Raw genomic sequence first — 21,688 nt, 5'->3', positions numbered from 1 at the left:
TCTCACAATAAGTCAGTGATTAAAAAAATGAGAAGTCTCTTAAACCAACTGAAATAAAATTAATCCTTAGAAATAGGAAGATGTTAAAACATTTGAGAATCTAATAATGACAGGCAGAAACTTTACAGAAAAACAGGGTAGAGGATAAATCCTAACCCTTTGTTGTACTACAAGATGAAAAATGTGTCAAATATATGAATAGGCACCTGAGAGATGAGACCACTGGCTAATATGGTGTTACCTTGGCAACTGTTTGTTCAGCCACGGTACTGGGCCGACGCTGGCGGGCATCCAGTCTCTGCTCCACAGGAAAGCTGCTCCTGTGTGATTTCAGACGCTCCACCAACAAGTAATAAATGGCAGCAAAGTGGTTATAGCTCTTGTTCTGTAAAGACTGAAAGAGAAAGCAAGTGCTGAAGTCAAAGAAGCATGAAAACCAATCCAATGATGTACATCTTTCTGAAAAAGGAGGGAAGAAACCATGTGTTCTTAAACACAATGAACAGTGTGTCTCAAAATAAAAGCTGTTCCAGAATTTAAAATGAGGGGTGCCTGGGTGGCTCAGTTGGTTAGGTGTCTGACTTCAGCTCAGGTCATGATCTCGCAGTTTGTGGGTTCCAGCCCCATGTTGGGATCTGTGCTGACAGCTCGGAGCCTGGAGCCTGCTTCGGATTCTGTGTCTCCCTCTCTCTCTGCCCCTCCCCTGCTCATGCTCTATCTCTTTCTCTTTCTCTCTCAAAAATAAATAAAAATTAAAAAAAAATTAAAATGAAAGAGAGTTTCTCATATTGATTACATAAAGGGTGATACTTTTAAGTGACTCGCCCTTCTACATTCACAGGCTCCATTTATTTCTCTGCATTCAGAAGAAAATACCACCACCTTCTCATGTAGGAAGTCTGCAATGGGGTTGTGAGGTTCCGTCTCCTAGCTGTAACTATGGTGTAAAGTCAGTTAGCAACCTGAGCTCAGAGACTCTAATTCCTTAACTTCAACACAAGTCCAAACTATTGCAAACTCTGAAGTGAATGATTAAAGTCTTTGGGGAAATTCCTGGTGATTATTTTGGGCTGGAGAGTAACATTTGGATGGGAGATTGAGAGACACTGTGTCTCCGTTGTTAGGTAATTTTTTCCCCTTGTTTTTGCAGTCCCACCCTCTTGAAAGCTTGAAAATAAAGTTGCTTCCCAATTTTTCACACCCCTCGCCGGCCAGCTTCCCCAGGACACTAACGGATGGAGGAACAACAGCTCCCCTGCTTCTCACCCCTCCCGACAGCCAGCGCGGGTGCTGTGCAGGGCACCTCGGACGTAGAGCACCCCTGACAAAAATCACAGGCCTGTGGGACTGCACTTACAGCTGCCATTCGAAATCTACCTCATGGACAAGGACACAAACACATCGCTGAGCACATGATGAGCCAGGCAGGAAAGCCAGTCTGGTTTTGCTTAATGGCAGCACGGTTTGGAGCACTTGATATTCCTAAGAAGCATTTTGTGTTCTTTCTCGCTGTGCTTCCTCCATAAAAGCACTGTTTTTTCCTGTTGTGCAGGTAATAAAAACGTATTTCCCTATGGATACGCTACCTACTAAAGGGCAGAAATCAAAGGGATGAGGAACTTCCAAGATTCATGACTCTCTCGGTTCTATGACCCAAAGAACTTCCAATTCTGGAATCCAGCTGTTTTTGCCTTCTCAGTTTCTCCAGTTCACAACCTAAATCCTGAACCTGATGCCTACTCTTGTGGTTTCCTGTTCAGCCCTCAGCCTTGTTCCCTATCTGTATGTATATTTATTCTCCATAGAAAGTAGCTTATGACTTGGATAAAACTCTACCCTTCCTCTTACAAGAAATTTTCTACTTTGTTAAGTTCCCATCTTTGTCTTTTTTCAAACCTACATAAACTACCTCTTGATTTTTTGGCAGATGGGGCAAAGGGAAGAATTTATATATTGAATAAAGAAGCAAACATGAAATAGCCTGATTTCAATCCTCAGGGGAAGCTGGACACGCTGAGGTGATGGGAATGGTCATGCTCTAACACCAGGATGGTGGGTGTGGACACAAGCTTTCACGTTACTGAGCACAGGAGAATCCTAAGATATCTTCAGTCAAATCTCTCATCACTTTACCTCAATGGTTTTCTGCTGATCTATTCCAAGGCTGTGCATCAATCGCAGAACCTGCTCATTAAATTCCCCAATGGATGGCTCATTTTCTTGCCCTTGTGGATAGAGAACAGGTCTCTGAACAGGAACTTCTACAAGCATCCATTTATGCTCCTTGATTTGAGCTATGGTTAGCCGTTTGGACGGGTCTAGGACCAACATCCTTCGAATAAGGTGCTCACAATCTATGGAAACACAATGTTACAAAAGTCACATAAATCATCTTGTACTTCAGGGTATTGGCTTCAGTCGTGTGACTTTGTACAACAGCATTAATCTCTGTATCCTTCACAGTGCCCACTGGAAAGCAGAAGTTCAAATGAATACATGAAAGCCAGTTGTATTTGTCAGGTTCACGGGTGAGTGTTGACACAAGAGTAACCATCACGTGAATGAATACTTAAGAAAAACAGGAGGGTGTAGGGCTGTCCGATTCTGTGCTAAATGAACCCTTCCATCGTATTTCTCAACTGAAAAGATCTAGACATGGACTTAGATTCTGCTGAGGACAAAAACAAGCCTTCTTCCTAGAACGAGCACATAAATGGATCCTGAGCCCCTTCTGAGGCTGATACATTAAGGGTAAGTGAGTGAGGCGAGAGCTCTCTGGCAGACTGTTGATCTCCTCTCCCCATTGGTGTAGCTGAGAGAAACGCACGGGAAGCGTTATTCACCTGTGATTACATTTCAGAAACTGCACTGCTGTGACTCAGGCAGCAGCTAATTCTCAGAGCCGACACCATGCTCTCTACCAGCCCACGTGACCGGCCTTATACCCTTCACTAGGCGCCAGACACCCCGCAAGGTGCTTTACAGAGATTAATTCAATTAATCTTCACAAGGCTCTTACAAGGAACCACTGTTATTTCCATTTTAAAGACTGAGGAAGCACGGACAGGTGACATCACTTGTCGATGTCAGACCGCCAATGAGTGGTGGACTCGGGATTAAAACCAGGCAGTCTGGCTCCAAGGTCTGTGCTCTTAAGTATTGGAGGTTAGCTTCTACCATCACTAGGAGTGACAGGGTTCAGGATGGTCACCCAAAGCTATGGAGTAAATGGAACTGCGGCAACAACCCAGTCGGCTGCATGTAACCTGCCAGCCCAAGACGGGGAGGGGTCAGGGCAACTCCTCTCAATTCAAGAGCTTTGCCAGTTTTTAATTCAATTAAAAAACTCAATTTTTCAACTTTTCACCGAAAGATACGGGAAAATGTACTTCATACTCAGAGTGAAATAGTTGTGACTCTGTCTACAAAGTGCTTCTCTGAGTCTAAAATAAACCTGGGACATTTATAGACCCAGAGCACATGCGAAGACGTGCTGTTCTTAACCTGGAAAACTTTCCGTTTTCAGTCACAAGTAGGAAGGCTGGAGCGTCGCTCACCTACATGGAGGGGGCAGCTTATTTCTATGGCTTCTGAAGTGACTCAGTCACTTTGTATGGCACCAAACTCTTAGAACAAGGGAAGCCTTTCCCAGGCATTTCACTCAGAGCACAAAGTTTGCAGAGCACATTTCTAAGAGGAACAAGTTTGTTACCTTCGGACATGAAATAGGGAATCCGGAATCTTCCTTCTAAAACTCTCTGCCTCAAAATTGGAAGAGTTGGTCCATCAAAAGGCAGAGCTCCACAGACAAGGACGTAAAGAACCACTCCCATGCTCTAGGAAAGAAGACAGTGCAGTCACTTTTCCTCTGAGAACTTTAAACACTCTTTGTTTTCCTAAACATCCCCAGGGCCCTTAAGATCATTTGGGCTGAAAAATTCCTGTTTGGATTTACTATTGTCTCAGAATTTGAAAAGAAAAAAAAAAAAAAAAATCGAAAACTCGGACTACTGCAATAAAATATCCTAAAACAAATACTCAAAGATCTGAATTTAATTTCTTTTGATTACTACTTAAAATTATTGCTGATATTAAAGTAATAACATCTGCCCCTAGAAATTCTTTCCTAGAATCAAATTCAAAATGCTCAAATTACAGTCCAGTGGGCGGGGAAAGTATGAACTACGGCCTATGTGTTAGGTACCAAGAGCTTCGGCGATGGGCCTAAGTACCAAGGGTCATTGTCATAGATGCACTGAACACGGCAAAGCAAACAAGTACCCAGATATCCAGCTGTGGTCCTTCATACTGCTGCCCTTCAAAGACTTCGGGGGCCGCATAAGGAGGGCTGCCACACCATGTTGCCAGCAGTTCACCACTTTTAAAGAAATTTCCAAAACCGAAATCTATTGGGATGGAAATAAATGTTACTTTCATCTGTGTTCTCAAACTATACTGAGTTTCTTGTAACAAATTTTACAATATGCTGTATCAACGATAGCACTACTATTCGCTTTGTGAGGAACAGCATTGATCTTGTGATGTGTCCTCAGCACGGAGCACAGTGACTAGCAAATATCAAGTATTCAATAAATATTTGTGGAATGAACGAATGTATAAATCTATCAAGTTTTTTTCTCCAAGACAATGAGTGAGAGGCTGGAAAAAGACTTTAGGTCATGTATTTTTAAGGCCGAAAGAAAATCCATTGGTGTGGACAACCAACTTGAATTAGAAAATCTTAGAATCTCAATTACTCCATGATTAAGAACTCTTTATCTTTTTTTTTTTTTTTTTAAGTTAAAGTTTTTTTTCAGTAAGTTCTATGCTCAGCATGGGGCTTGAACTCATGACCCCGAGATCAAGAGTCACATGCTCAACCTCGAGCCAGCCAGGCGCCCCATGAGCTCTTTATCTTTTATAGTCTTTAAGGAAAGAAACAAATGAGTAAAAATTTAAGATCTTTACCTAAACACAACGGCTCCGTTACCCAAGGTAGCAAGATCTAGAACCTCTTAAGGCAACTGAGTCCCGTGTTTCTCAGGTCACAATTCTTTAAGAGTTGGCCCATACATTCTGATTTAAGCAGATGTGCATCTGAATAGCTCATTATCATGTGATGGCTCTCTGGCCCAGCCAGCCACAAGACACCTATCACTTACTCATTTACAGAATGAGCGGCATTATACCTCAAAACAGTGAATGGCCTTCCCTTAAATAACATTAGTCATACTGAATCTATAGCTTTGTTACACAGCAGGCACTTTGGCAACACTACTCAGATGCCTTCAATATGCACGAAAAGACCAATTTCAGTGAGTTTCGGTATAAATGCAAGCTTGTGCCCTTTTGCTAAGCCTTCAGGAAACAAATTCCTGTTATTTTGTAAGTTACAGGAATACTGTCTTATGTTGTAAGACTCCTGACCGGAGAACACTGCCTTAGTGACAGAAACTGGCTCTACTCCTGGCTGGTGTAGGGTGCTGCAGGGATAGTGAGCTTTAAAAGGTGTCCCCATGAGTACTGGATCAAATCTCCAGTTCCAGACTCACTGGCTGTGTGACTCTGTATCAGTCTCTGTGAGCCTTGGTTTCCCCATCTGCAAAGTTGAGATAATAAACATCTGTAGTTGGCAGGTTTTGTGAGGATCCGGTGACTTAACATCAACTCACACTGTTCACACTTGGGAGACTACGGCCTATGTGAGTAATTGCAGGCGAAGCGTTCCCTTGGCTCACTGACATACAAACTCGTGGCAAGCAGTAGTGACAGTCAACAACAGTCACGACCCCCAACGCCACAGCTTCACAGCAGAGCACAATCTCTCCAGTTAAGGAGGAGGAGAGCAGACTTCCGGTTTTCCTGCTTTTCTAGCTTCAAGCCCCTTTGGTAGACGACTCAACTTCCCTGAACTTAAATTTCTTCATCTATAAATGTAGTGATACTCTACCTACCCAGACAGGATGCTGTGAGGATTAAATGAGATGAAACACGTAAAGTGCCTAGAGCATGGGAGATGTCAAAGGTCAGCTCCCTTCTCTTTTCGTGAAGCCATCATTACGAACTACTGCCTTTCAGAAACAAAGGTTCTGAGAAAATATACAGGAAGGACAGGAAAGTGGAGAGGACTCTGAGGGTTCCAAAGACAAGTGAGGGTGCACGTGGGGAAGAGCCTCAGGCACCGTCCAGACCTGGTGGAACACTGGCATCCAAGAGTACAAACCAGGCAGGGCGAACCTCTCCCTTCATCATGGGACCACAGTTCAGTCCTACACTCTGCTTTCCCAAAGGACCGTCAGAGAGGTCTTACCTTCTCAACTCCACCTCTATGACTAACTACTCATACCACATCATCACCCGTATGTCCTTATTGATGTAGGTTTCTAAGTTTCCAGAAAAGCTATACTCTCAAATGAGTCAAGGACTAGAAATTCCAGTAACATTTAAAGAGGAAAATGTTAACTTCACTCACGTATTAAAGCCCAAGAAGCTCCAGGATGTGTGTCTGGAGATCCTGAAATAGGTCCAATAACTGTTGTACTTTAAACTTTAATCACAGGAGGAATTTTAGGCTCATGTAAGTTGAGGATACCCTTTGAATAGCATTGTAAAGTTTTAACATCTCGAAGAGTCACTATAGAACTTCAATCTGATGTTCCCTGGGCCCTGGTGGATTGTGTCCTCTCAGAGGAGTGACGGGGCCTGGTGGCCTGGCCTCCTTACTGCCTAGGCTCTCTCACTGGTACATTTCATAGGCAAGGCGAGAGCCAGAGCTGGGAAAGCATCACTGTGCCTATGGTAGCCCAGGCTCAACCACAGCTTTACACATTCAGGACAAAGAAAGTGTCTGTTAACTTATAAGGAGAGTTGCACTAAACAGACGTTTACTTCAATTTCCTGTAGAGAAATGAGGAAAATAGAAACTTGAGCCTGGGGCAACATTAAAAGCAATGCCTAAAGACAATCAGGTTCACTAAAGCTATTATCGTAGCACATATGCAGATGTCTTCTATAACCTTGTCAAAACACTTAAACATGGTTTCTACAATCATCTGAGGTATGGGTTCAGAAAGACTATGGAATCAGGAAGATTCAAACCAAATCCTGGGTTGTCCACTGAGTTGTGTGACGTTGGGCAAATTACTTAACCCAAGAGTCAGACGCTTAACTGACTGGGCCATCAAGGCGCTGCAGAAAATGGTTTCTTCTTCTTTTTTCTTTTTTAACATTTTTATTTATTTTTGAGAGACAGAAACAGAGCATGAGGAGGTGAGGGGCAGACAGAGAGGGAGACACTGAATCTGAAGGAGGCTCTAGGCTCTGAGCTATCAGCACAGAGTCCAATGTGAGGCTTGAACCCATGAACCGTGAGATCGTGACCTGAGCCAAAGTCGGACGCTCAACCGTCTGAGCCACCCAGGCACCCTGAAGATGGTTTCCTCTTAATAATCTTATGAGACATCCGTATTTTAGGAGAAAGTGAGGGTAGAAAGTCAACTACCTCGCGTTTACGTTGAAAAACTGTAATAGAAACGAAGTCTGACTACAGAGCCCTTGCTGTTAACCACCACCCTTATGTCCCTCCCTGGCACTGTGATATGTAGCTATTTTTGAGTAAGGTAATAATTGTCAGGTTTAAGAAGTGGCAATAGAAAGGCACTTAAAAGTCTTTTCACTTCTTCACAGGAACCTAATTTGCTTCATTCACAGTCTGCAGCTTTCTGCCTAAATGCATCTAAGTGCAACGAGGGGTGAGTGAGAACGATGAGATACGAAAATGGCATGGCTGTGCAGGATTTGCTTACTGCCTTTTATTCAAATGGAATGGGTCAGTGTTTCATCACAGTAACCAAATTCATTCCTTCATTCAACATTTGAGTGCCTATATGTCAACTGCTGTGCAAACACTGAAGAGAGACTCCTCTGACAGCAGAGAATAATAAAAGACCCCACATTATCGTCAGACTTTTGGAAACCATTGTGAAAACAGTAACTTGGGCATTCTTCTCTTTATGCTACCTCCAGATCCGGGGTGGCTCTGGCTGGAATGGAAACACCTGTCTAGTTTTGTGTACTCTCTACCTCTGATCTGCAGGTTAGTACCAACAATGATGGCTGCTATGTCCTTCAGTTATTTTTTTTTTTAATTAAAAAAATTTTTTTAAATGTTTATTTATTTTTGAGAGAGACAGAGACAGAATGTGAGTGGGTTGGGGCAGAGAGAGAGGGAGGCACAGAATCCGAAGCAGGCTCCAGGCTCTGAGTTGTCAATGCAGAGCCTGACACGGGGCTTGAACTCACAAGCTGTGAGATCATGACCTGAGCCGAAGTCGGACGCTCAACCAACTGAGCCACCCAGGGGCCCCTCCTTCAGACATTCTGACTCCTGTTTCTCCACCACAGAACTTAGGCCGTGGAATGCTGGATTCACATTGATATTATTTAACTTTCAACTCTAAGGTAATTTTAGATTTTCAGAAAAGATGCAACAATACAGTACAGGTCACATATTTTATAGACTGTCCCTCAGTCTGGTTTGCCTGGTGTTTTCTCATGACTGGGTTCAGATTATGGATTTTGGGGCAGAACTTCAAGAGGTAGAGTGCTCTTCTCAGTGCATCGGATCAGGGGATGCATGGTAGCACGTCTAATTAGTGGTGGGATTATTAACCTTGATCTCTTAGGGTGCTTTCTGTTGGGTTTCCCTGTTATAAAGTTACTATTTGCCCCATTATAATTAATAAACTGAGCTTAACTGAGCCACGCAGGTGCCCCTCCTGGTAGATCTTCACTGCAGCAATGACTACTGTAATGTTCTAATGGTGAGTTTTCATTTCCCTCATTTCTTCTACACTTATTAATTACAATTCTTCTTTAAGGAGGAGTTGTCCCTTCTTCCCCTTTTATTTATTCATTAAATCATTTATTATTTATAATATTATCATTGTATTTATCATGAACATTTATTTTTTGTATGTGTGTTATAATACTCTTGTTATTTATTTTGATGCTCAAATAGTTCTCGCTTTGGCCATGAGAAACTAATTCAGGTTGGTTTCTATATCCTTTCAACACGTCCCCATCTTTTTAAAATGTCATTTTATTTCAAGTATTTCCTTATCTCTGGCACCAGAAGATGTTTCAGGCTTCTTTTGTATTTTCCCTGCCTCCACTCTGGAACCAACCACTTTTCCAAGGAGCTCTGGTTACTTTGATAGAGGAATGGTATGTAGAAAGCAAGACGTGGGTGCCTGGGTAGCTCAGTCGGATGAAACTATTACTCTTCATATCGGCTCAGGTCATGATCTCACTGTTCGGTTTGTGGGTTCGAGCCCCGCATCAGCTTCTGCACTGACAGTGCGGAGCCTGCTTGGAGTTCTCTGTCCCTTCCCTGCTAGGACACCCTCTCTCTCGCTCTTAAAATCAATAAATAAAACTTAAAAAAAATAATAAACCAAGACTAGGACCTACATGTACTCACTGTAGCTGGGATGTCACTTGCTTCTAGTCCGTGTCAGCATAGAGAGTTAGGAAGTATATGTATGAATGCTAAAAGCCATGTATACCCCTCATATCTATTCTTGTTCCTTTCTATATGTATATGTATTTAAAAGAAAAAAACCCAACAACTCATGAATTGACACCAATACTTCTCACTGCAATCCATGGTTCAGTCTAGTGTTATTTTTATTTAGTGTACTTTTATTCATACATGATTGACCAACTCTTAGAAAATTTTGAAGATATAAAAACTTTCTTTCCTCTGCAGCAATCTGTCTTGTGTAGGGAGTAACTGAACTCTCCCTCATAACACACCTTGAATTTGTCAGATCAATCATGATTTTCAACATTTCTTGAACATAGTAGGAAAAAAAACCCCTATCTTTCTCTTAGAATCTCTTAGCTTCTTAATTTTAAGAAAGTTCAGTACGAAATCATTAGAAGTTTTAGAAACAAATGACAACTAGTCCTTCAACAGGGTCTAGGAGTTATCATCAAATCCAAAAAACATTTATGTCAAACGTACACTGGATTAGGCATTACACACTTGGTATTTTTGTAACATGTTATTTCATTTAATTGTGATGACAGTTCTATGAAATGTGACTGTCCTTGTCTTACCAACAAGGAAACTGAAGCTCCAAGTGGTTAGAAGACTTGCCCAAGTACCTGTTGCTATGACTGGCTTAGCCAGTATTCAAATACAGGTTTTTTTAAACTGCAAGCCAGGTGTTCTTTTAAACAAAATCACAGATGTTCCAAGAATTTTGCTAGTCAGAGAGGTTTAATCCAACTCTCAATGGGAGGTAAGGCTGTCATAAACCCAGGAAAAGTCCTTTACATTAGTAGAGATGAGAGATTTCCTAATTGATCCCTCTGCCAACAGAATTGACAACTGAGGGCTTTCTCTTCTCTATAATATTACCTGATATGTCAACAGCATCCTTAATGAGTAAATGGAAATAATTAAGACGTTTACAAAGTAAATGTCAGAAATATATACTTACATTCATTTTAGGAATCCATACTCTTTAAGATTATCTAATGCTTACTTATTTTTGAAAGAGAGAGAGAGAGAGAGAGAGAGAGAGAGAGCGTGAGAGCGCATAAGCAGGGGAGGGGTAGTGAGAGAAGGGGACAGAGGATCCAAAGCAGGCTCTTCGCTGACAGCAGAAGCCCAATGTGGGGCTTGAACCCATGAACTGTGAGACCACGACCTGAGCTGAAGTCGGACGCTCAACCGACTGAGCCACCCAGGCACCCGAGGAACCCATGTTCTTTTTAAGAATGCACAATGTGTTGAAGAGACCTCTTGCCCTTTCATGTGAGATGATATGTGCCCAGATCCCAGATCCATGTTCTCCAGGGGTTTTACTCTTAACAATGGCTTTGATATTTCCCAGTATACCCATATTCTCTCACCTGGTTTCTGTGGGGCCTGAAATGTCTACAGAAGAGAGGTTTTGGAGTAGACTGTTTAACCACAGAACAGACGCAATTACTGTTGATGGACTCTCATGGAAATGAACTTGGCCTCAAAAGTGGAGTGCTCTAACAACCTCTTATCTAAGTAACCAGTAACAGACCATGGATATATTTGAAAACTGTACTAGAACTGCTATGATTGTCTGCTTTATACTTTCAAAGTGATTGACCTGTTATCTTACTGACAACAAATGCCAATTATTATTACTGTCATCACTAAATTAAATAAGTTATCTGTGCCCAAATATCATTATCAGAGGGCCAGCGTTTTAGGAATAACAAGGCCTTGCACAGAATAAATAAGCTGATCCTGATAATTGCCGTCTGACGGGAACCAAGCACAAGAGAATTCTGTTGATTGCGGCCATGAAACAGATCGAACATCAGCAGGCATACGAGCCACCTGGAAAACCTGCTGAGGGGCAGGTGCTGATTCAGCAGGTCTAGGGCTGGGCTTGATATTCTGCATTTCCAACAAGCTCCAAAGTGATGCTCATGCTGCTTGGTCCCCAGACCACTCTTCAAGGAGCCAGGAAACAGAATAAAATGAAGGTTGTGAAATAGATATAGAAAATGTTAAACAGTCTGTCACTGTTTATTGTTGCAAAATGATTATAATTATTGAATACTTTCAGGATTTTTACGTAAATGACACAAAGACTAAACAGAAGTCATTAGGTAAATTAATTTTTTTCTGAAAAGGGAAAAAACAAAACATTTAAAACCAGTCTTCAAGCTAAGAAAAAGTAAATGGAATTCTAGGAATCAACACAACCAAGGCAATTTTTAATCCCCAGCAGTGTGTTATAATGTCTAATTTATAATTAAAAAAATTCTCCTACAGAGTAGCAGATGGCTTTAGGGTTAATTTTATCCTTGTTTCTAAAATTACCAGTAGAATTCAGATACCCCGTCTCGCTGGAGAGATACACCTCTTTTGTAATTATGACGATAGGAGCAAAGAAGACAATTATGAGGAAATGAAAGCTGACAAATGAAAGGTGGGACGGGGGTAGGGACGAAGCTGACACATTGGGTAAACGGAATACTGACAGGATACTGACATCACCGTGTGCTTTGCTGCCCCCACCCCCACCCTGCAAGAAAAGGCCAGCTGCACAGCTTACTTCCAAACATCAGTCACTCCCTTTCCACCTGACCGGAGGGCACCGAGAGAATGATCACCACAGTTGAGATGAAATGTGATCCTGCTGACCAGTGTGAGACATTTGTCCGATGAGAGGGTTCAGTGGGCTAAGAAGCAAATAGATGGTCTTCCTTAGCCCCAAATGGGGTGGAGAGCACGAAGGGAGAAAAGGAGGGGGAAAACAAAAGAAAACAAAACTCAACAAAACCCTCTGAGCTGTCCTCCACAGTCGCGGCTTAATGTGCTGCTAGTGCTAAGTGGGCTTAAAGGATAAACACGAGGTATCACTGTGTTTGCTGAGGCAAAGCTCTTTTTCACATCCTACTAGTGGCAGAATGATACCAATGGAAGACTTTTTATAAATATTTTACTAATAAAACCTATCTCAGTCTCTCCCACCCTTTTTTGGTTTCAGGACACAAAACTGGAATTATATATCCAGAAACCCTGTCCCAAGGTCTTCTAGTAAACAGGAAGATTGTTAGAAGCAATAATGAGAGGTGAAGGGCTACTCGGGGATCACGGTCTATTCAGAAGGGAAGCCTTCCTCAAGGGCTGGAGACAAGTGACTTGTGATGCACAGGTCAGATCCATCAGGCTATTACACATTACTGATTACATTTAAGATCGCTCTCAGAAAAATAATTAATTTGTATGGAGCAGAGACAATTTAGAATATAAGTGATAAACTTGTCTTATTCCTCTGTGACTTGTATTAATAAGGCTTTAAGGCCTTGGTGATTAAATAAAAACAAAAAACACGGTAGGGGCGATTATAAGGCTATGAAAATTTTCAGGACTTGTTTTCACATGGAATCAGGTATATACTGAACACAAGTAATAGCTACCTTTTAGTGAGTGTTTACATGGTGCCAGGAACTTTAATTAACAATTTATTTAATACTTAAATGGCATTAACTATGTACCAGGCACTGTTTTAAGTACTTTGCAAATATTAACTGGTAACCAGTATGAGATATGAACTTCTATCATGCCCTCTTCAAAGATAAGGAAACTGAGGACAGAGACGTTAGGTAATGTGTCCAAAGTCACCCATCTAGTAAGTGGCAGAACCATGGTTCAAAGCCAAGTGGTCTGGTTCTAGAGACCATACTCTTACCTGCTACCCCTCGTCTGTAACATTATCACTAATTCTCGCAATATTCCTGAGAAACAGATTAATCTGTTTAATATATATGGCAACACAGCACAGTGAGGTTAAATAATCAGCCCAAGGTCACACAGCCACTAAGTGGCACAGCCCGAATTTGCACCAGTCGTGTCTGATAGCACACTCCACATTCTTTATGTGAAGCCTTGTTTGAATTGTGATACTTTCTGAAAACTTCCTCCAAGTAATTCATACATTTTTATCTTTAAGTATTTATTATAAACATTTCAGATTAGGAAAGGTGAAGAATAAAACAAAATGTCCTTCACCTATTTATTGTCAACTTCGTGCCTGAACAGTCTCTGCCAGAACAGCTAAGAGGAAAGAGTACCGCAACTATACAACAAAAGCCAATATTCCTTTGCATTCTGCCTGGTGTTTTGCAAAGGCTGGAGGTCTCATAATCGAGGCAATGAACACACACCGGTATGGATGGACCCATGGCCCATCAGTGGCTGAGGTGTTTACTCACTGGAAGAGCATATATTAGAAACTGATTTCAAAGCCGTGTTTCTGTATTTATTACAATGAAACACTGATACTTCTACGCATTTTATCTCTTATGAACAGAGACAAAAATTATCATTTACACTAGTTTTGATTTGCACTTTCTCAGTTTCAACAAAGAAGATAGCTAAAACAGTTCAATTATTCAACCCATTTAGCAATTAAAGAGATTTTCATAAGAAGAATAAACCAAGTACAATTTGCGGGAATAATTTTGCATTTTTCCATGGAGTCCCATCTTTCCTACATGTGTCGGAATTCTTTAAAATTCAAGAAGAATCCTCAGAGATCACAAGATGATGTTTTTATTTATTTATTTATTTATTTTTTAATTTATTTTTTAAATTTTTTTTAACGTTTATTTATTTTTGAGACAGAGAGAGACAGAGCATGAACGGAGGAGGGGCAGAGAGAGGGAGACACAGAACTGGAAGCAGGCTCCAGGCTCCGAGCCATCAGCCCAGAGCCTGACGCGGGGCTCGAACTCACGGACCGCGAGATCGTGACCTGGCTGAAGTCGGACGCTTAACCGACGGAGCCACCCAGGCGCCCCAAGATGATGTTTTTAAAGGAAAGCAGGAGTATAAAAAAGTTATAAAATCTATGGATAAAAATAAACATCCTGGAGAAATTCTTTAAGAGCACTGAAACACATCTAAATTTTGATGGGATGTAAAATTCTCCATGATCTGAGTCGGCCTACCTGTCCAGACTCTTTCCCCATCATGTGTCATCAACACTTTGATTCCACTAGTTCTGTCTACACCTTCCCTACACAGTTCGAATTCCTTGGCCTGCCTGCCTTTGCACATGCTGATCTACCTGCTTGGAGCTGCCATCCCTACCTTACCCCTTGCTTCTCTCTCCCCCTGTCCCTCCACAAAGGTCTTCTTCTTAATCAAGTCTTAGCTAATAATTTCCCTGGTTCTTCAGGCAGAGTTAGCCTTTCCTCTAGCCTCGGGGCCTGTATAACAATTATCTTCTTGTGTTATATTTAGATAAGCCTTGGTTCTCGGTTAACTCCTTGGGGTGAGAGCAGAGTTAAAGTTCCCCGCATTGTCGTTGTTGTATTCTTGAAATACCTGAATCTCCAGGATTCAAGCACAGTAGAGGCTTAATAAAGATTTGCTAGAATTTGGGGTAAATGGTGGTAAGAATGACAGAAAAAAATGTGGACAAGATGACATTTGAGTGTCTAGATGTAGTGTGTGCATGCAAGCATGCATGTGTCCCCACTTGCGAGGTATGGAATCAATGACACTAAATGCATAAATTCTGAATGATAAAACCCTAAATTCAGCGAGAACCCCTTGAGGAAAAACTGACCAATAATGCTTGGAAACTATAACAAGATATAGGGGAGGAAGCACAGATTCGGAGGTCAAAGAGACCAAGCTGTGAATACCACATAATGAATGACATTAGAAATACTGAGTTTACCTACCTACATTATAGGCTAGAATTAAAGGAGACATATTATAGCCCGGCAAAATTTGGTTACGACCTTAAAGGAGTGCTCTGTATATTTTGTTTGCAAGTTTCTTTGGTGTTCTACTTTGACATTTTCTTTTGAGATGTTAGTGGCAGAGCACTCTGTAATTTCTATAGCATATGACTCACACAACTAACCTTTCTCTGCCCAAAAAGACTCCCAGAACTCCTTGGAGGTATTTTTTTTTGTGCGTGAAATTTTTCTTTTAGTGATAAAGGAATGTGATGGTGAAGCAGGGGTTTCCCCTTTCTTTCTACAGAGTTAAGGACTTCAAAAAACAAGAGCCTTGTTTGAAGAGGACAATTTGAGGGCAGGAGATGCTTTCAAGAAGTAAACAAAACGTTCCCGTCAAGTGCATTATAGAAGAATGGCATGGAAGGGCCAAAAGAAGAAGGAGAAAAACAAAAACAAAAACCACAAATGGGAGATGTGAATGCACATTAAAAAAACGATGGAAACACCAATACTGTGGATTGCATTTTCAAAACAAAAAAGACAAATCAAGACAAATCTTTATATATATACAATGGGAATTTAACAAATTAACTTAAAAAAAAAAAAAAACCACTGTCTTATTCAGGCAATCCCATTACAAAAAAAGTCATAGCCTGCAGAATGGAAAATCCATTACCTCCCTGAACTATACGTAACACTGGCATTTAAAATTAATTATTAAAATTAACATGAAGTAAGTAAAAATTAATTATTTGCTTTCCCCCACATGCCCAAGGCAAAAACTGATGGGAAACGACATAGAAACAAACCAGTTATGTGCACAAATCAGAGGCTTTTGACTTCTATTTTATACCACAATGCCACAAACCAAGGCTGTTGTTTTCTCCCTGAGCCTAGGAGTCAAGTATCCAACCTAGGAAGTCAGCCGGTAACTTCCCGGTCAGCTCCTCTCATCCGGATGTGCCTCTGCCCTCTTTAACAATCCTGGAACAAACCTAGAACAATCCTAGAACAAACACTACCTGCAACCTTGCTGAGCTTTTGTTCCAAGCCCCTTATCTTCTTCAAAACCCTAAGTGAAATAAATCTCCCTCCCACACCTACAACCTCTAGCCCAGACCCACATTCTCTTAATTGGACCACTGCCTGAGATTCCTTACCAATCTTCCTATCTTCAGTCTTACCCACACCTCCTACCCATCTTCACTCTGCTGCCAGAAAGAGACCTCCTTTCAACACGCAGATCTAATCATAGTACCCCAGTCCCACCTGCACTCCCACCCCAGCCTACAATTTTCGATAGGTCACGCTCCCTAACGGCAACAGAACAAACTCTGACACCTCTCATGGCATCCAAGACCCTGCATATTCTGCTCTTTGCCTACTGTTCCCCTGTGTCGATCCCCTGGGCCTGCAGATTTCACGTCTCACCAATATGGAGCCACAGTTCCCCACCACACCAATCTCCATCTCTCTCTCTCTCCTTTTATCTGTGGTATTTACACAGTCGGCCTGCCTATGTGCAATATCCTACTCCTGTTTATCCTCCTGGCAAGCTTCTAATTCCTCTCTCAAGCCTAAGTTCAAGTAGCACCTTCTCTGTGAAGCCTCCCTGACTTCTCAGGTAGACTGCTGTTCCTTCACCTGGATTCCTACTGCATTTTGTACATATATTTCTGGGCAACATATTGTATTTTAATTATTTTTCTCTCTCCACTAGACTTCTAGAAACAGAGGATTTGTATTCCAGTACCTAGCATAGCAAAGTACTTGACACATAAATATTTACTGAACTTTTGACCAGGTGGATAAAGAAACCTGACTATAAAATAGAAAACTTTTTACAATCATGAAAAAGGTAGGAGGAAAACTAGTAAGGCAATCTTTACCCTTAGCCTCCATGTTATAAATCAAAACGTTACTGTATTGGAACAAGGCATTTGACCTCTATCAATGTCTTTAATCTGTCTGTGACCTCTCTGCAGCCACCAGCCTTAAGCAGGAGAGCCGGGCTCGTCACCGGCAACCTGTACTGCTTCTCTGGCCAGGCCAGCAGCCCCCTGACACACTCCCACACCTGCACCTCCTCCAGCATAGCACACCAAGGGACCTGGCCACAAATCAGACCCTGGGTGTAGTGCTGCCACTCTGTACATTAATAATGAATATATTTCTCTTACTTTTCCTTACACATAGCGCTAACGAAATAAGGAAGACACACTTTGAGAAAGCGTGATGTCACTGGTAGAAATGCTCCTGAACCTCTGCCTGTGGCACCCACACCCACCCACACCCACACACACACGTGCAGTGGCTCGGGTCTGGTCACGTTTGAGCCAGCTGCATCCCAGCTACCTGCTAGTTTGATGTTCATGTTGCTATCCAGCAGGAGATTTTCAGCCTTGAGATCACGGTGCACAATCTTCCGACCATGACAATAATCGACAGCAGACAAGATTTGCCAGAATTTGCGCCTGGCCTCAGACTCATTTAACCGGCCATGATTAGCAAGGTAGTCTGGAAAACATCAGAGATTTTAGGATTAGTCACCAAAACCAAAAACCAAACTAACAAAAATCCCCACTATCAGTACTTAGGATTTTTTTCTCCTCAAAAAGCCAGCTCTTTACTTATTTTAATTCCAGTGTGATTAATATACAGTGTTTTATTAGTTTCAGGTGTACAATACAGTGATTCAAAAATTCCGTATATTACTTAGTGCTCATCCAGGTAAGTGCACTCTTAAATCCCCTTCGTGTATTCAAAAGCTTTTCAAATGAGTAAGAGTGTTCAAGTACCATGCTGTTTTCCAAGTTCTCTGCCTTGAGAAAAGTAATTCCAATCTTATTTCACTGGAATCCATATAAATGGAGAGAGAGCCCAAGACAAAACAATATGTAAGTGATGTAATAATATTCACGGTATAATTCCCAATGCTGTTTTATGCCCTAAGCACTCCCTCCACTCCTTTGTTTACAAATTTATTGAATATTTTTCCTAACCACATTTAAAAAAGAAATTTCTGCAAAAAACACCCATGAATCCATTTTCTGACATCTCATCAGACAAGGGATATCTTTCTTTTAAATAATCATTTCATGGAGTTACTATACAAGCCACCTGTAACATAAGATACAGGGATCCCACGTAGTAGCTTAAATAATTCACACCCTGTTTTGTTCAGTGGAGCACCTCTGATCCACCCAAGACTTGTCCTCTAAATCAAACGTGATAGCCATGTTCTCTAAGCACACACACTTTGCAAGATACATTAGCTATATTTGTGCAGTGTTATAATCTCTACTAAAGCGGTTTACCTGAGAATTAATTCTGCGTATGTTTACATTAACTCAAGAAAACTAAACATTTACAGCTAGTTCAATTTTCGCTTGAAAATCTAAGTCTTTTAAAATGATCTTTTGCAGAAGAAGGTCAGCATGAATCTTGAAAGGCTTTTCTAAGATTTAAGGTTGTTTTCCCAAGTGAGGAATCATATGGACAAATCAACATTCAGTCATCTTCATACATTTTGTGTTCTAGGCTATGTGGTTTACTGACACTTAGATTCCATGGCTTTGGGTCATGACATCCTCAATATTTACTGTAAAACTAACATTTGTACAGCATTTTACAGTTTACAAAACTTGTTCATATCACTTTATGTCACTTAATGTTCCTAAAAACACTCTAGGATAAGGATTATTCTAATTTTCATCTTATAGGTGAGGAAGCTGAAGGTCACAGGGATTAAGTAATCTGGCTGAATTCACACAACTGGTAAGTGAATAGCTGATCTGGAACCTTTGACTTTCTTTCTTTTTTTTTTTTTTTTTTAAACCGTATCAAGCTTCTTTACTAGACTCCTGATGAAATCCTCACTATCCTTTCGAAACCCTGCTCATATGCCACCTTGCCCTTAAACAGTTCATCACTTCAAGTAGAAATGACCTCTAGTCTGAACTCCTTACCACTTACAACACAGTCTCATACTTTAGTTACCTGCACATATACCATAAATATCTCAGCATGTGTGCATGTTTGGGTGCATACACACACACACACACACACACACACACACACACAGCCTAATTCTAACACACTGTGTGTTAGAAAGTAAGATACCTTCATTTACACTTTCTGAGGTAGGAACCGTATCATTCTCTTCTGTACTCCCCACACTGCTTTAATACTATGCACAAAACATCAGAGGTACAGTTTTTAAAAATACTTAGCTGATTAAAGTCTGATCATAGATGGGTGGCATCATCATTAGTGTTGTAAAAATATCGTAGTACTATACATGTTAGAGGCTTTAAATATAAGCAGACAGACCTAAATGTGAGACGTGAAACCATAAAAATCCTAAAAGTAAGCATAAGCGGTAATTTCTCTGACATCGGCTATAGCCCGCCCCCCCCCCCCAAAAAAAAAGGCAGCAGAATCAGACCTATAAATGCAGAGAACAAACTGATAGTTGTCAGAGAGGTTGGGAGTGTGGAGTTGGGCAGAATGGGTGAAGGGGAGAGGAAGATAGGCAGAATGATTAAGTCACAGGAATAAAAGGCACAGCATAATGAATACCGTCAATGATACTAAAATAGTTATGTAATGGGACAGACGGTAGCTACACTTGTGGTAAACACAGCATAATGTATAAACCTGTCAAATCACTAAGTTACACACCTGAAACTAATGTGTGTCAACTATACCCAAATTTTAAAAAAAAAGGAAACAGACATTTCGTACATGCTTCTGTATGTGCTGTGATCAGCTCATCACATCTCCCTCCTGCCGTTACAGAGCCTGCATAATAGCCGTTTGTGATTCTAAAGAGAAAAACGGTTCACTTAAGAACATGTTGAATTTTCAGTCAAAATGTCCAAACTGTCATCAGAGTGACTATGTCTAAGTAAACTGGCAAGTGGACAATGTGCTTTCTGCTCATAAGAGTAAATCAGAGCCTCATTTCTATGCTGGATGAACTGGGAAATCCGTAAGGAAGGGTTGGCCCCTTGGGCAAATACAACTGATTGAGGCGAATGCAACATGTCTTCTGTGTAGGATTATCTTTTGGCTAGTTAGCGCTATCTTTCCTGAAATGCCACACCAAATGCCACTTAAACTGCATCTCTAAAGAGACAATTTTTTTCATAAATAAATGATTTATTCAGATAGACAAAATTTCTTTCTGTTGAAAATGCTGAGTCAACGTGAGTTAATGGAAAAAAATGTTTGTGATTCTGGCAACACAGAGAAACCCAAGAGGTCCAATGTGAACAAAGAGAAGTGTATGGAAAAAATAACAACAACCAACTATTGATTACAAAATGAGTCCTGGGAGGGGCGCCTGGGTGGCTCAGTCGGTTGAGCGTCCAACTTTGGCTCAGGTCATGATCTCGCAGCTCGTGAGCTCGAGCCCCACGGTGGGCTCTGTGCTGACAGCTCGGAGCCTGGAGCCTGCTTCCGATTCTGTGTCTCCCTCTCTCTCTGCCCCTAACCCACTCACATTCTTTCTCTGTCTCTCTCAAAAATAAATAAACATTAAAAAAAAATTAAAAAAAAAATGAGTCCTGGGAAACACAAATCTAGAGTACTGACTATTTTTAGAAGTGATCAGTTCAAATTAATACTACCATGGCCAAAAGGGGAAGGAAAGCTTTGAAGCCAGGCAGGAAAGGGACAGTCTGGGGGGAGAGGGGCAGGTATAGTCTACCTGAACCTAAAATCACCAGGTAAAGCCAGAATCTTCACAGGTCAATAAATCTGTAACACACTGTGAGAAAAATGACAACACCCATTTTCCAGAGATGAAGAGACTTCCTGTTTAAAGAGGTTGGTATGTTCACCCTGTAAGTGAAAATCTCAGCAAGTATTACATCATATCTATGACCTTCCTTATTCTGTATGATTTCTGTAGTGAAAACTGAAAACTGTACCTTCTGCTGAGAAATCAGTAACAGATGTAACAGAGGTATAAACCTGTGGCTGAAATAATATTAGTTTAGGTATATACCTCATCCTCCTCAGTGAGGGGCATTGTTATCAATCCAAGCTCAAATTAATACACATGGTCCTCTAGGTAACATGTTTTACATTAAAAACTTAATACCTAATTATGGCTACAGAACAAAATTGGTTTTTTTAATTAAAAAAATTTTTTAATGTTCATTTATTTTTGAGAGAGAGTGCGAGCGAGCAAGCAAGCAGGGACGGTGGAGGGGCAGAGAGAGAGGGAGACACAGAACTCCAGGCTCTGAGCTATCAGCACAGAGCCTGGGCTTGAACTCACAAACTGTGAGATCATGACCTGAGCTGAAGTCAGATGCTTAATCGACAGAGCTATCCAGGCACCCCAGTTACACAACAAAATTTTAAGTGTAACAGCAATTCTCCACACTGATTGCCTATATGTGTATTTTTGGTAAATGGG

The 21,688-nt window shown here is 41.1% G+C and overlaps 1 protein-coding gene across 1 annotated transcript in view; it reads right to left on the bottom strand.

Annotated features, from left to right (window-relative positions):
* SIK2 (salt inducible kinase 2) overlaps positions 1–21,688 on the bottom strand; it is a 118,089-nt gene that overhangs the window by 18,395 nt on the left and 78,006 nt on the right. Inside the window, exons 4-8 of the mRNA XM_042959471.1 lie at positions 17,614–17,775; positions 4,282–4,406; positions 3,713–3,836; positions 2,134–2,354; positions 242–394 (exon numbers count right to left, since the gene is read on the bottom strand). Coding sequence (XP_042815405.1) covers positions 242–394; positions 2,134–2,354; positions 3,713–3,836; positions 4,282–4,406; positions 17,614–17,775 — 785 coding nt within the window. The remainder of the gene's footprint in view (positions 1–241; positions 395–2,133; positions 2,355–3,712; positions 3,837–4,281; positions 4,407–17,613; positions 17,776–21,688) is intronic.

Source organism: Panthera tigris, chromosome D1 (genome assembly GCF_018350195.1).
Source record: "Panthera tigris isolate Pti1 chromosome D1, P.tigris_Pti1_mat1.1, whole genome shotgun sequence".
In the NCBI taxonomy this organism is placed as follows: Eukaryota; Metazoa; Chordata; class Mammalia; order Carnivora; family Felidae; genus Panthera; species Panthera tigris.
Note: the sequence above shows the minus strand (reverse complement) of the source record. Positions and strands in the feature narration are given on the sequence as shown.